General features: G+C 46.8%; 2 protein-coding genes across 2 annotated transcripts; one reads left to right on the forward strand and one right to left on the reverse strand.

Moving 5' to 3' along the window:
• The first annotated feature begins 110 nt into the window (after nucleotides 1-110).
• gdi1 (GDP dissociation inhibitor 1) lies at nucleotides 111-6,789 on the forward strand. Its single transcript, XM_057040087.1, has 11 exons — nucleotides 111-587; nucleotides 1,632-1,739; nucleotides 1,924-2,023; nucleotides 2,149-2,283; nucleotides 2,425-2,623; nucleotides 2,773-2,904; nucleotides 2,986-3,085; nucleotides 3,179-3,350; nucleotides 3,520-3,664; nucleotides 3,779-3,833; nucleotides 4,158-6,789. Exons 1-11 carry the CDS (start codon nucleotides 543-545, stop codon nucleotides 4,308-4,310), a joined length of 1,344 nt encoding a protein of 447 aa, XP_056896067.1. The 5' UTR covers nucleotides 111-542; the 3' UTR covers nucleotides 4,311-6,789.
• itih6 (inter-alpha-trypsin inhibitor heavy chain family member 6) lies at nucleotides 6,343-14,849 on the reverse strand. The gene is made up of 17 exons (XM_057040077.1): nucleotides 14,552-14,849; nucleotides 13,923-13,958; nucleotides 13,403-13,557; nucleotides 11,759-11,869; nucleotides 11,407-11,654; nucleotides 11,152-11,321; nucleotides 10,952-11,068; nucleotides 10,680-10,851; nucleotides 9,055-10,569; nucleotides 8,836-8,862; nucleotides 8,726-8,743; nucleotides 8,610-8,657; nucleotides 8,448-8,477; nucleotides 8,309-8,353; nucleotides 8,102-8,215; nucleotides 7,647-8,030; nucleotides 6,343-7,498 (listed from the first exon to the last, which is right to left on the reverse strand). The coding sequence occupies exons 1-17, from the start codon at nucleotides 14,657-14,659 to the stop codon at nucleotides 7,239-7,241; spliced, it is 3,558 nt and encodes a 1,185-aa protein (XP_056896057.1). The 5' UTR covers nucleotides 14,660-14,849; the 3' UTR covers nucleotides 6,343-7,238.
• Between the last annotated feature and the right edge of the window lie 131 nt (nucleotides 14,850-14,980).

Here is a 14,980-nt window from a genome sequence, read left to right on the forward strand (position 1 = left end):
TATTCAGTGAAAGCAACTCCCATTGACATCTGTGGTGGCGGAGGGATACCGCTGCCTGCATCCACGCGAGCCCGCACCCGCAACTGGAAACGAAGCAAAAGCAATTGGACAGGATGTAATAATATACCAAAGCGTTATATTCTACGACAAAGATTAACGCCGAAACTCCTGCGCAGTGTCGTGCAATAATGCAGCCCAATAAACGTGTGACCTTTTCTATTCCATTTGCTTTCGTGTCCGGTGTGGTGTGTAATGTAAAGAGAGAGGCAGGACTAGTTTCTGGCGCGCACCGTCATTGTTCTGGAGTGCTCCGCTATCAGGGCCATCTTTGGTCGTCCTCGCCGGTGACAGAGTGGACTGTCTATTCCATTAGTCATTAAATGCCGACGATTATCAAATAATATCTCACCCCGATCGAGTCGATTGAAAGAGAAAAAGGGAGACAACAACCCGCTGTTTTGTGGACCCTCCGACAGACTTTCCTCCAATAGACCTTCATTTCTTTTGCAAGAAGAGAGCGACGGGAGAGGCGCTGATACAACATGGATGAGGAATATGATGTGATCGTCTTGGGCACCGGACTTACAGTAAGATCTCGGGCTTTTATCACCCCACACACTGACAAAACAACGTATTATCAAACTATTTTGTTCAGCGCTCAGACCTTTAATCCGCTATTCATGCATCCAGAAGTGAAAGCCTTGCACATCCCTGTGCGCTTATGTCATTATATGGATGCAATAATAATAAATGCGCGTGACATTTGTCGCTGGATTTACCAGTCCTGGTAGTTTGCGTGTCAGGAAGTGAAAAATTCCCGAGGATGTATTTTATATTCCAGGTTTTCCCCCTGGAATGTGGTCAGTGATCCACCCAGTAGCATCATTTAGGCGTAACCCCACACTGTCATGGTCCTCTGCAAAGACAGGCCTCCATCCCGACGGTGGCGCAGGCCTGGCTGACGCTCTGCCGCTTCCATCGTCGCATTTCCCTTCCCTCATCACGCCCAGTGCGGCAGAAATGCGCCGCATGCCATTCCTGAGATTTCTAACTGGATTTCAGGACGCGCAAAAGTGGAGATTTTTAAAATGATAGCGGGGTGTCAGATTACTGCTCGTCACTGTGCAGCCATAATAGCTGCACCATGACGTGATGGTGATGTACGTGTATTCATACAGTTGTAGGTGACAATAACAATTACAATAACCACAATATTCAGACAGACGATGAATAAACCGATTCGCGCATGCGTACACGTTTTAGTTGCCCTCCCCGATGGCTCCCCCCCGTATCTTACCTTGTAAAATAAATGAAATAAGACTGGTAAAATGTAAGCTTTTGGTGTTACAGTTCAGGCCTCCCAAATGTTTTTTGCCACCATTTAGGCTTCAAACAACTTTGATTTTTCAACCAATGTAACAAATGAAAAAGCTGAGAACAGGAACAGATTGTGAGATTAATATCCTGATTAATTAACAAATTCTTTATTGTGTAAGGTGTGAGAAGATAAATGTCCTTTGGTCTGTAACCTGGATGTTTTGATGCATCACATCATGTCAGTAGATGTCGGTGTTTGGTCAGTTTCCTGTTTTTGGTGTTTTTGGTGACTGTTGTGCCTTGTTCTACAACAGGAATGCATTCTGTCTGGGATCATGTCTGTGAATGGAAAGAAGGTTCTGCACATGGACAGAAACCCCTACTATGGTGGGGAGAGCTCCTCCATCACCCCTCTGGAAGAGGTAACGGACTCATGGGAGCTATAACACCAATCAATATATTTGATGTCCCTCTGTGCTCCTCAGTCCACCGCTGTCATTGTGCAGCTGTGCCTGTTGCTGTTGTCTACATTTGCTTAACCCTCCTTGATAATTCAAATTCCTTCATTTAACCCTAACCCTAACCCTTTCTTGCCCTCTTTCACAGCTTTACAAGCGCTTCAGTCTTCCAGACTCTCCACCTGAGTCAATGGGAAGAGGAAGAGACTGGAATGTTGACCTTATACCTAAGTTCCTTATGGCCAACGGTCAGTTCCACCTATTAATAAATATAGCCATAAGTCCTGTGGGCTGCTAAGGAGATGCTGGTAATAATGCAGGATTATGGGCTGTGTGTTTTGGTGTGTAACCAGCAGTATGTTTGTGATTGCAGGACAGCTTGTAAAAATGCTGCTTTACACAGAAGTAACACGGTACCTGGACTTTAAAGTGGTGGAGGGAAGCTTTGTCTACAAAGGAGGAAAAATCTACAAGGTGCCGTCGACTGAGACTGAGGCGCTAGCTTCAAGTGAGCGTTTCCTGCGTGCCCTTTAGGTTCCAGCCGCTGACTACAAATAGAGATACAAATAGAGATTGTTCAGGATGTTTACGATCACTTCAACACTATTTAATCATTACATTCCTGAATCTCGGCGCTTTGTATCTCCAGATCTGATGGGAATGTTTGAGAAGCGAAGGTTTCGGAAGTTCTTAGTCTTTGTGGCCAACTTTGATGAGAATGACCCTAAAACCTTTGAGGGTGTGGATCCCAAAACCACAAAGATGAGGGACGTTTACAAGAAGTTTGACCTTGGCCAGGATGTGATCGACTTCACGGGCCACGCCCTGGCCCTCTACAGGACAGACGAGTAAGAGCAGCGCGTGTTGATGCAGTTTACAGCTAAATGCATGAAATTAGCATGTAATTATTCCGCTTGAATCTGGATTTATGAAAGTTTCAGTTGTTATTGGAGGCCGACTGTCACATAACCTCTACTTCTGTCGGTCTCTCTTTCAGTTATCTCGATGTTCCTTGTTTGGAGACAATTAACCGTATCAAGCTGTACAGTGAATCTCTGGCCCGGTACGGGAAGAGCCCCTATCTGTACCCCCTGTATGGTCTGGGAGAGCTGCCGCAGGGATTTGCCAGGTCTTTTAATAGACGTATCTCTTTATAGTGCCAATCGAGGCGCTCTGCAGTTCCCCAGTTCTCATTTACTTTGCATTTTAGATTGAGTGCGATCTATGGAGGCACCTACATGCTAAACAAACCTGTGGATGAAATAGTGATGGAAGGGGGCCATGTGGTTGGAGTGAAGTCTGAGGGCGAGGTACACAATGCAAATTTCCAAGTGTCAAACCAAAGTTAAGGTGTTTGAATGCTGCAGGTGCTCGGTCCTCACTGATTCCGCCTCCTGCTGCAGGTGGCTCGCTGCAAGCAGCTCATCTGCGACCCCAGCTACGTTCCAGACCGCGTGCGCAAAGCAGGTCAGGTGATCCGTGTGATCTGCATCCTCAGCCACCCCATCAAAAACACCAACGATGCCAACTCCTGCCAGATCATCATTCCCCAGAATCAGGTTAACCGCAACTCAGGTGAGCGAGGACAACCGATGCCATTGCTGTCACCTTGTGGCTCGTAGACATTAGCTTGATAACAATGAAAATCCTCCTAAAGTTCCTTTACCAGATTTAGCAAATAGCTTTTTTACTAGGAAAGCATAACTTTGAGTTCTATAATTCAGCCTTTGTTTCCATTCTCCAGACATCTACGTGTGCATGATCTCTTATGCTCATAACGTGGCGGCCCAGGGCAAATACATCGCCATCGTCAGCACCACAGTGGAAACCAGCGAGCCTGAGGCTGAGATACAGCCGGCCCTGGAGCTGCTGGAGCCCATTGACCAAAAGTGAGCAGTTCTGCATTTCACACTCACCTCTTTTTTTACCAACATACAAATCAAACACGATTACAAGAATTTATGGAACTCGGAGTTGTTTATTTGAGTCTTTTTCGTTTATAGATTTGTGGCTATTAGCGACCTGTATGAGCCCACAGATGATGGATCTGAGAGCCAGGTAAGAAATTAGATGGATGGATGGATGGAGGGATGGATGGATGGATGGATGGATGGTGGAGGGATGGATGGACGGACAGAGGGATGGATGGTGGATGGATGTCAGAGGGATCGGTCCATTGTGGTTTATTCTGGATTGGCCCCTGTCTGATGGGTCTGAATGTCTTTCACAATCTTCTGAAATATCAAATCTGGGTGCAGGTGAATGAGGGTGCTGTAGTCACCCAAGAGAAGAGCATCCGTGCTTTTGTCTGTGCAAACGTACACCCTTGAAGTTCCTGTATGTAAAATGCTAAATAAGAACAGGACTTCATTTTTTTTCCAGGTCTTTGCCTCAAGTTCCTACGATGCCACCACCCACTTTGAGACCACTTGTAATGACATCAAGGACATCTACAAACGCATGACTGGGAGCGACTTTGACTTTGAAAACATGAAGCGCAAACAGAACGACGTGTTTGGCGAGGACGAGCAGTGAGGGGTAGAGAGGGTGGGGCCTGGAGAGGGGGCGGGGCATCCTTTACCCACTCTTTATACACATTAATGCTCATTCACACACACACACACACACACACAGTTCAAATACTCTGTCACAGAGAAGCAGGGTTGATATGGTCTTTCATTCATTGTAGAATTTACAGTATAATCATGTCTTAACTATTAACTTTTAGAGGTGAGTTTATTACTCGTTGGCATTTCATTCTTTCTGTAACTCCTTTTCTCTTCATATCAGAGGTCGGCAGGATGGCGAGCTCTGGCATGAGAGATCTCTGGAAGTGTCACCTCCAGTTGACAGGCATGCATCTTTTACACAGTAGTATGTACATAGGCTGTAATGAACGCTGGTCCATTCCGCACTCATCGCTCCTGTCAACCCTGCTTTCACTTTTCTCTTACTTTTCCCGTGTTTCTTCAAGAGATGCTCCTCATTTTGGCTCTGTCAAGCTCAAACAACAACAAAAAAGATGAATTACTTTAATGCTGTGTTCCGTCAACTGATAGTGCTCACATTGCAATGCTGTTGTGTTCCCTGTGCTAGCAGGCAAGCTAACCAGTGGCTATTAGCCGTCACCCCATCTCCAAAAAGACTTTCCTTTCCTTGCCTCTATTGTGTGATGTCATTTTGAATTGAATAGTTGACTTTCTAACATTTTAAACTATCGAGGAGTTCTGCTTCTATATATTTGGTGCACATTTCACTGGCTGAAGTTATGAAGTTTATAGATTTGAGGTTGGAGCTCTTTAAAGGGAATATAAGGTTGTCTTTGTTGTGTCGGGTGAGGCTTCAACAAGTATTCTGGTTCACACAGATCTAAGAAGGAATAGTGGAGCTGAGAAGTGCCACGTGGTGAAAGAATGTATGTTGGGAGGAATGCTCGGAAAGTTTCACTTAGGAGTGGAGAAGGGGAAGACTGAAATTTCAGCTGACAGTGAAAACACCAGATTGTGTCTTGGTTGTTTCAAACCTTTGTGCTCCTCATTCTCAGAACTCTCAGAACCTTGAGCCACAGTCATAGATTACAACCCATACGAAGAAAGTCAGCTGTTGACACTTGCTTTTAGCCTTAATTAGGGGTCAGAAGTCGTTTTTTCTTCCTTATTTTTGACTCTCTGATGCAAATCCAGTGCTCTGGTGAAGACGGTGGCGTCACCTTCTTACACCCAGCACAGACAATATCTCTGACACTGGCCAGTAAATCCACCGGCACCCAATCTGTGGGCCCTCTGCCTGCACAGGAAACTCTACAGTTGACCAACATCTCCACACACTACACATACGTGATCTCAAATCTTTCACACTAGCAATCAGTTGATCACACTAATGATAATGATAATTCATCCTACTACCACCGCACATGTCAAAGGTTTGATCAGATCAGTTGCTGGTCGTTGGAGGAGAATTGGTCCCGAAAAACACGAAAACTCTGGTGATCTATAACAAGATCAAGACATGCCTGATTCAGCTCGTGCCAGAGCCTCATCCTGGTGGAAGATCTTTATAAGAACATCTGCAACAGGTTTTTCACGCAGGTTTTGGTCTTAAACGCGACACAAAGCCGACACACTGGTGATACACGTCCCTCTGCTCCCTGACACTCCCAGCTCATCCACCATTATGCTTTTGTGCCTCAGGTACACGTGTTCCTGTAGTTGATGAGCAGTTGTTCTGATCGCTTGATGTGATGGATTCGGTCACTTGTTATTCTAGTGTAAGACAGCTGGGGGGGGATCAGCCTTGCACCAGGAACGGTGCTGCAGGAGGGAACACTGAAGCAGTTCTATCTGATGACAAACAGCGAGGAAGGAAGTCGCCAATGTTTGGGGCAGACATGTCTTACTTATCCTCTATTTATTTGAATTTCACTAACGTGTTGTGGAATAAAGGTTTATGTCAAATGCTGAATATGCTATGCTGTTATTTTATGCTCTGGTGATAAAAATGGATTTTTAAAAGTGATGCACACCCATTTTTGTTAATTGCCGTGTCATGTGTTATGATCATTCCAGTGTTGCATCACTGTAGTAACATGTTTATTGGCATTCCATGGAAACAGGTTGTAGTGGAAGATAACAATAAGAGATGGTAACAAGCCTGTATCAGCATAATCCAACACTGCGGTGTTCAACCTGGAAAACACGATCTGACTGAAACTGGAATACTAATTACTTCCATATTTAATGCCCATTTTCCCATTAAAAGCAGCCTCTTCTTATTTAAGTTATTGAAAACAGAAGCCTCTTATGTGGTGTTTTAATTTCACCCAGTTCGGCTGTGTGGGAGCCACTGTTGAGAAACTCCCTTGAAACGAGAGATGAAATAGTTCAGGCTGAGTCGTAGAAACTTGCTGTCCTTGTTTGATCACTAGTATGTGAACAATGCCTAATGTCTTGTGTAACAAATAAAATGAATTAAACTACAAATGAAATCATAGAAAAAATAAAAAAAGCACATGGCATACCTGGAGTTGACTCTGCTTTAAGTTTGAGGTTTCTTTTGCCATCACAGATGATCTAAAGGTTCACTGTAAATGCTGACATAAAATCTCATAAAATCTTAATAAAGGGAGACTGGAAGAGAAGAGTCTTCCGAGATTAAAAACATCTTGATTTTATAAATACATCAACACAATATTATGCAGAATATTAATAGTGATTGTTTGTAATACGGGACAATATAATCTGACTGTGAATGAGTTGGAAAAATAGCAAAGTTTACTTCCCAAAATCCATTTTTCTGTTTTTTCTTATACTGAGATTCATTACCGGTTTAATTTCTTCTTTCATATATAGTGAAACTAATTTGATATTCTAGTTTTGTGACAATAGCTTGACCACATGACTCTCTGATAAAACCAGGCCTCGCTGTGGCCTCCCAGGTCTTCACCCCCTCTTCAGAGAGCCAGGTTCAGAAGGCCTCACGAGCCACCACGTAGCTCTGGTAGGCGTGACCCAGCAGCCTCTCCACCTCTGCCTTGGGCACCACCCAGCACTTGCCTGCGTGGTGTTTTCGAACGCTGTCTTTCAGCGTCTTGTCCTGCAAAGTGACCGGCATGTGCTGGGAGCCCCAGCGCAGCATCCCGCGGGCTGAGGCCGCACGCTGGTGGGCGCCTTCATCCACGGGATCCTCCACCACAGTCACACTGATGTCGGCGTGCTGAAACTGGCCTGCAGACATACAGGACAGCAGCGGCGAGGAGTGAACACCAGTTCTTCCTTCAAACTACGGACAATTACGCAATTATACCTGGCTTAATTACCACATTAACAACACAATATGGGCACAGTCAGTCGATGCTGACCCCTGAGGCCGTACCGAGGAGACCTTGTGTGGAGGCAGACAGTCCTCTTCCATCTGTGATGTAGAAACCAAGGTGAGCCTTCTGCAAGTAGGTGGGGTGTTGGTATTCGTGGAAGAGGATCAGAAACTGGACGTCCTTGGCCAACTCAACCCAGCAGCTCCGATGGTTGTCAACGGTAACGGTTACTCCCTGCCTCCTCACTGATCCCTGCTGATTGATGGGAAGGATGTCCCTCCCCTCCCCTTCCACCACCACAGCGTCCAGGGAGAGCGTGATTGAGATGTCCCCGGGACCGCCTGTGTCTGTAGAAATTGTGAGAAGGTCGAAGTATGTCCGGGAACGTTCCTCCACACCGTTCTTGGGAGGAGCCCCCATTAGGTGGCCGTCCACAATGATCCCTTCGAAGGACAGAAAAACACTTAACAAACTGATCCAAGTCAGGAATGTAGCCCAAGGAACACAGGTGTACCTCTCTCAGGGTCCTCCAGCAGTCTGAGAACATCATTGGCTCTTCCATCTACAGTGAAGCACATGTTCTCATGCAGCTTCCCCAACGACACCACAAAATGAGGATCTCCGTCAACTAGAGGAGGCAACAATAACCATCGTCGTGTGATTTTAAAAAAGATTCTTGACACGGTGATGTTTGGAAATGAAAACAAAGTAAGTTCTCCACCTGATGAGGAGAAGAGCCGGACCGTGCCCGTTCTGGATAAAGGTTCTGCAAACACAAGAACAGTCCACTTCATTCCCCAGCACTGGGACCAGTGACAGAACTACACAGGTACTGGAAACAACAGAATTCAAATACATACCAAAGGATTCCATGTCCGCAGTGTCATCCCCTGAAAGTGCAAACATTTCCATAAAATCTCAGGAAAATCTAAATTAAAGACCTGAAGGAATGTTTAAAATCCTTAGCCGCAAAGTCAGAGTCTCCCTAAAACTCCTGATCTAGAAAACACATGAAAACTTACAGGTGTCATAGTTGAGGTCGTAGTCATAGTCGTAGGTGGCATCAACATCTGCAAACATCAGGAGTTCAACTCGCATCCAGCTGTTCGTGATGAACAAACATTAATGTGACACTCACCTTCTGCAAGGTCTAAATCTGTGAGGAACAGAAAAACAAACAGGTGAAGAAGAATTCCCGAGTCATGTAACAACCGTCCTTAATTCAAGACAATAAAGGAACTCGGTCACCTTTTCTCTGAATGAACGTCGAGACGTCTAGTGGAGAAATACGGAAAAACAAGTTGGGAATTAAAGACGCTTTAATGAGCGGCGGCTTTTACCAGGAAAAAAGTTCAAGTTCCTTTAAAATTATATATAAATTATATACGTATAGCTTTTGTTGGAGCTGCTTTTCCATGATTGAATCTCTAAATACTCTAAATACTAAATCTGGAGTGTGAAACCTACCCAGAATGCCGGCTGCCTCCCACGGGTTTGGCTCGTCTGTTACACCGGGCATGGGGGCAAAGGTCGCCGTCACAAAAGAGGCAACGCCTGGGGCCAATTCTAAGTGTGTATCATTGTGCTCCGTGGCTGGAACTGGAGCTGGGGTGGGAAGGGCGGGTGAAGATGGGAGCGCTGGTGGAGCTACAACAGTTTCAGGCTGTGGAAGCTCTGGAGCAGATGTGATGCTGTTGTCAACCTGTGGTGCTGCTGTTGACCCCACCGGACCCAGCTGTGGGGTAAGGGGTCGCCCATACTGGGTGACGGTGTCGGTTCTGGGTGTATTGAGTGAAGGTGAGGTGAAGGGGGCTGTTAAGGGGGGCGAGGGAGAGGTTGTTTTCAAGGCAGTGGAGAGTTTTCCTGGGGCTGGAGCCGATGCTGTTTTTAGAGCATTAATCAGGGAGGTGGGAATCTTACCTCCAGCAGGAGGGGGGGCAGTTTTGGAATGCTGGGTGGTGCCTGGCTTTTTACCACCGAATGGTGCTGGGGGGCTTTTAACAGAACTGGGACTTGAGGTTGTTGTGGTTCTTCTGGGAGGTGAAACGGCTGCTTTTGTTTTAGTTGGCGGTGCCCGAGGAGGATCGGGCTTCCCTTTGGGCGGCGAGCCGGGTTTCTTTCCAACACCAACAGCAGATGCTTTGGTGGTAGCGGTAGTTGTTGCAGTCGTGGTTATCGTGGCTGCGGCGGCGGTGGTGGCAGAGTCAACTTCATCCAGTTCTGGTTGAACCACAACCAAAGAAGTAACCGGGGTCACAAAGTTATATCTGAGTGAGAGGTTAGTGGCTTTGTCCACCAGGAGCCTCTGAGTTGCCGGGTCAGTAGTGTTCAGTTTGGCCTGGAGCAGCTCTTTGATGGTAAAATAGGCCCAGAGACGATGCACAGCGTTTGGGATTCCTTCTAGGTTGGCTAAACAGTCCAAAGAATCAACGCTCCCATTGCCTTCAGTCTGGGAAGTCAACACACGGTTCTCCATCTTGACTCGCTGCCTGGAGTCCGTGGCAGACATTGAAATCTTTAAATCTTTCACGCCGGGTTTGACCTTCCCAGCCACCACCAGCTCAGAACCTTGGAAGTAGTTTGGGAAGAGGGAGCGAGTGACGTCAAAAGCCTGATCATCCAGATATGACAGCTGGACGTCAGACAACAAAGGACTTGCTACTTCGTCATAGAAGCCCTTCAGCTGCAAAGCAGCGTCCGCATCCTCGTACACCATCCGAGCAACGCCCCGGTTATCCAGAGCCAGCCGTTTCAGGAGCAGGAAGTCTGCATCGTCCCCAAAGGCGAGGCCGAACAGAGAGGCTGAGCCCAAAGCCTTCCTGGCGTTAGTCAGGATGGTGTCACCAGCTGTTTCCCCAATGGTTGCCTCCCCATCAGTGAGGAAAATTACCAGAGGAACACGGTGGGACGCGAGGTGTCTGGAGGAGGACGGAGGGTTGATGAGCTGGGCAGCTGAGAGTAGAGCTGCATTGATATTGGTCCCTGATGGGGAAGAAAAGGGGAAAGTGATACAATGGCTCAAACTATTTTCTCCCCCAACGCCCATGAACAGAGACGCAGTCATGCAGGTTGTGTTCCGTCACTGAACTCACATCCTTCTGCAATAATCCTCCTCACAAACTCTTTGGCGTCTCGCACGTTCTGTCTGGTTGCTCTCACCGTTCGCCCTCTCTTCCAAGTGTGTACTTGGTCTGAGAAGGTGATAATGTTGAAGTGGTCTCCCTCTCTGAGGTCAGCAAGAATGGTGCTCATGGCCTGTTTGGTCTACTGACAGGAAGGATTAGGACGAGTGCCAGACGTCACTCTGTGTCGCAGAATGTAGCAGATGCAAAACTAAAGCCGGTCAAATCCCGTTCTACATTACCTGTTTGATCTTAGTCCCTATCATTGAGCCGCTGACATCAATGACAAATATGACGTCTTTGGGTACCACGGGGAGCCCTTTTGGTGCAAAATAATGGACAAAATATCCATCGTGCACCTGAAAGCAGACCAAAATACAAGGTGGCTGTTTCGTAATTCACCTTTACAGCCGTTCTTTCTTTAAAAAAGGCTTGTTCTCACCTGAACTTCGCCCATGAGGTCTCTGAGTGCCACATCATACTGGATCATGAAGTCAGCATGGACACCTTTAGGGGAGACGCTGCTCTGCTGCTGCAGAGACGGACTGTAGTGAACCCGAGCGCAGCAGCCGTTCTGCTCAACCCGAGTGGAGGCCGGGGCTTCTGTGTCACCTGCAGGAAAGGTGCACGGGAGTGCCACAGCAGTCATGGGAGCCAATTATGACATCTTAAACTACAGTCATTGCTGGAGTTTTACCTTGAGCAGTGCTGGACAGGAGGCGGCTTGTTTTGAGAGGAAGCACTTTGACGAAACTAAGGCCCGTCTGTTCTGTTATACTGACATCTAATGTAAGGTTCTGCACAAGCTGCCCAGGCCTCAGACCCAGACTGAGCTCATAACGGCCCAGTCGTCGTGGTAACAGCTCCTCATAGGTCAGGCAGAACAACATCTGAGCTCCGGCGGGGACGCTCACAGCAACACGGAACTTTTCCGTCTCCCTCTCTCTGGAAGACAACAGAACCTGGTGAAAGCTCTGAATGCAGGAGAACACGTGCAAAACTGAAATCATTCTTCATGCAAAACGCTTGTAGGAAAGCCTTTTGCTAACTTCGTCGCCACAAGGCCAGCTGCTCGTCCTCGCTTCTTCGCAGCATCATAAATCTTCCTGGCAGCAGCTCTTTCCTTCACCTGAGCCACATACACCTTAGAACCGGAGGTACTGGTGGGGAAAAGAGGAGAAATAGTTATTTGTCTTCTTTGTTTTAAAAGCAGTCACAGAGTGCAAATGTTTATTTGCACATGCCGCTTATGGCTATGTGGTGGTAGTAGGTAAAAATAGGATTAATAGGGGTCATAAGCAGGTTGGGTGGGGAAGAAAAAGAGCAATTTCCCTTGAAAAACAGCGCAAATGGAGAGAGATCACACAGCCCGGTGACGCCCGGGGAGTGCCACGGCAGGCTACACCCGGCAAAGTCCCAACCAAAACCATGGCTCAAAAGCAGGATCCAGCTCACACAGCATTTCGTGAGCTTCAGTGACCACTGATGCCATGTGACAAGGTGCAAAATTCAGGTCAAGTCCATTGAACAAATATGTCTGCAGCGAAAAAAACCCATCAAGGGCCGGCTAACATAAACATGCAGGCTTGAAACGGCTCTTGTTTAAGAGACAGAGCAGAAAAACACGAGGATCGGAGCGGAAAAATGGAGGCGCTTGTATTTGAAGGCGCGGTGAGGAGGGGGTGCAGGAATGACCGGAGCACAGAACACACAGTTCTCAGTTTCAAAATGCCAAAGAAGTAATGCAACACATTAGCCGCAACCTTTCCCCTGAAAACAAGAGCGGTGTGAGCACTTATGCTTCTGAAACATGTGTAACCTCCTAACTAACACTTCCATATGAAAAAGTGTGTGTGTGTGTGTGTGTGTGTGTGTGTATGTGTGTGTGTGTGTGTGTGTGTGTGTGTGTGGTTTCTAAACTGGCAGGGTGCCAGGGTAAACTGCCATTTTCTCTATTAACGTTCTGACTTCCATTCACAAAGCCAGTATTCATCAGGTTGCGGGTTCTCCCTCCTCCTGACCTGCTTCACTTAGCAAATCCTGCTCAAGGGTCAGTGTTTGACGTGCAATGTTGACTTGTTTGTTTTGCTTATATTTAGCAGTTTAAAGAAGAGCCAACTTCGTGTCCCATCTGGACCAAACCTGGACCAGAATCTTTCTAAAATGCCTTTAAAGTTTTATTTAACGTCTATAACTGACACCAACACATCGTTCCTTATGTCACATACATCTTTTAGAAGAACATCCCTGAAAGGTCAGTCTGTTGGTGAAGCTCTTCAGGAAGCTGCTGCAGCCTCACAGTCTGCAGACCTGAACCTTCAGCTCGTCCCTGGCTTTCATTTTCCTTTCATGGGCCGGGCCAGAGGTCATCAGACGTGACCTTTTGCGGGTCGTTAATGTCACCTTGGTCAAGGTGTGAATGGATGTTGAATCGTCTGGGCCGACCTCTCAGGAGATGCAGGCGTCAGATCCTTGCTGTCTGAGGTCAGAAGGTCAGAAGGAACATTGCCCAGTAAACGTTTCCTCTAGAGGTGCCCTCATCATGAAAGGAAGCTCATTAACTTCTGTCTAATGGGAGGACGTGTTTGTCCACTGCTTCTCCACCCGACCGTTCATGACGGACATGATGGTCCATTTTGTTGAGAAATAAAGTGTATGTTGGGAACATGGGGGACAGAATAGGTCTGACTCACATGGTGAAGTTGGAGATGAAAGCTGTGGAGGGCAGATCCACCTCAAAAGCAGCTTCTTTGGTGACGGAGAGCTGGTTCCACACTGAACTCTGGACGGTGGTCACGGCGTAGCGGGACACCACCGAACACCTCACGTGGTAGTCGGTCACCTTCAGCTAGTGAGAGTTTCAAATGGACACGTGATATCAGAGCTGGAGGCGAATTCTGAGGTCTGATTAGAGCGGCGGCGTCACGGAGCTTCCTGGTAGACAAACCTCTCCAAGGTTATCTATCTGTATCGACCCGTGAGCAGCTTTTAACAGAGGACGCATCCAGGCGAGCATCGGCGGTGGCTGAGCTGCCCACCTTTGAATTCTAGTTTTATTTTTACGCATTTTTTGGCAGTGAAGCCTTCCTATGAGGGCACCCTCTGGTTTGTGAGCACTCCACAGATGTTGCGTCTGATGCTGTCAAATGCTGCTCATGAAGTCCAGAAGCAACATTTCGGACAGTTTCAATGACAGCAAACACTCAAACTCACCGCTGGTTTTGTTGCTTTGCTTTGACGTTTGATCCTCTGGAACAGAAACAAGACATGAGGGCAACAAGACATTCCCTTATAGATAAGTATAGGGTACAGTATAGCTTCAGATACAGTCAGTACATAGAACACTGTCCTCAGTGACATCAGTGAGATCTTAATGTGATCTCTTTCCTTTTCCAACACCATTTATTCGTGCTACACCTCTATTTTCTTCCCCATTCTGCCGAGCTGAGGGTCGGTCAAGCTGTTGCCTAAAAGGTCCAATGAATCAAAGTCATTCATGGAGGGAGGGGAAGTGAGACTAGAAACAAATGCTTCCAGTGTAGCTGAGCCCCACAAGTGTTATTTTGCTGTCAGGAGTTGAAGCCCTGCTTTAGGAAAAATATCAATAACAGTAAATGGAAATCTACGTTCTTGCTTGTTGTTCTGGGAACTTGTTGCTGAAGTTCCTCTTTTTCTAAAATTCTTTTCTTATCAATTTTACTCATTCATACATTAAAAGTTCCTGATGCAAGACTGAACTACACAGTTTAGTTTGGGACAGGAAGAAAGGAAAAGAACATCTTAGCATAATTCCTAATTAACGAATCCCAGCCGAAGGGAAAGGGAAAAGAGGAAAAACGTACCTGCAGCAGATTATTACTGTTGAGCTTCGCTCTGTAGTTGCTGCCAAATCCCTCTCGTACACAACAAGTGAAGACAACTAGAATCCAGAGAACTTTGAGGTTCATCATGTCTGTGATACCGGAATAACGGCAACAGCAATAACAATAATAGCACTTTTAATTCCAAGGTGAAGTCAGCTGGTGGAAGGACTGATGGCAGCAGCAGCTCAGAATCTCACATTTTCCGTGCGTGATTTGTCTCCCGCTGCCTCAGCTCCCCTCCGAGTCCCTCCAGGTCCAGAAATATGTGAGGATTGTGAGTGGAGACGCAAACGTGAGAGTCAAACTCAGCCTGGAAGTTGCGTGCGCTCCGTGGATTTGCAGAGGGCAGCTCCCAGCGTGCGCTCACGCACAGCTGCTGCACCAGAAACGAGGGGTTTGTTAACCCCT

The sequence above is a fragment of the Takifugu flavidus genome, chromosome 8 (genome assembly GCF_003711565.1).
Source record: "Takifugu flavidus isolate HTHZ2018 chromosome 8, ASM371156v2, whole genome shotgun sequence".
NCBI lineage: Eukaryota > Metazoa > Chordata > Actinopteri > Tetraodontiformes > Tetraodontidae > Takifugu > Takifugu flavidus.

Excerpts from the sequence above, each read along its gene's own strand:
- gdi1 (XM_057040087.1), top strand. The coding sequence starts at position 543 with ATGGATGAGGAATATGATGTGATCGTCTTGGGCACCGGACTTACA. Across the intron at positions 2,624-2,772 it reads GCCCTCTACAGGACAGACGA|TTATCTCGATGTTCCTTGTT; the intron begins GTAAGAGCAGCG and ends TCTCTCTTTCAG. Across the intron at positions 2,905-2,985 it reads CTGCCGCAGGGATTTGCCAG|ATTGAGTGCGATCTATGGAG; the intron begins GTCTTTTAATAG and ends TTTGCATTTTAG.
- itih6 (XM_057040077.1), bottom strand. The coding sequence starts at position 14,659 with ATGATGAACCTCAAAGTTCTCTGGATTCTAGTTGTCTTCACTTGTTGT. Across the intron at positions 13,959-14,551 it reads ACAGTAATAATCTGCTGCAG|AGGATCAAACGTCAAAGCAA; the intron begins GTACGTTTTTCC and ends TTTCTGTTCCAG. Across the intron at positions 11,069-11,151 it reads ACCTCATGGGCGAAGTTCAG|GTGCACGATGGATATTTTGT; the intron begins GTGAGAACAAGC and ends GTCTGCTTTCAG.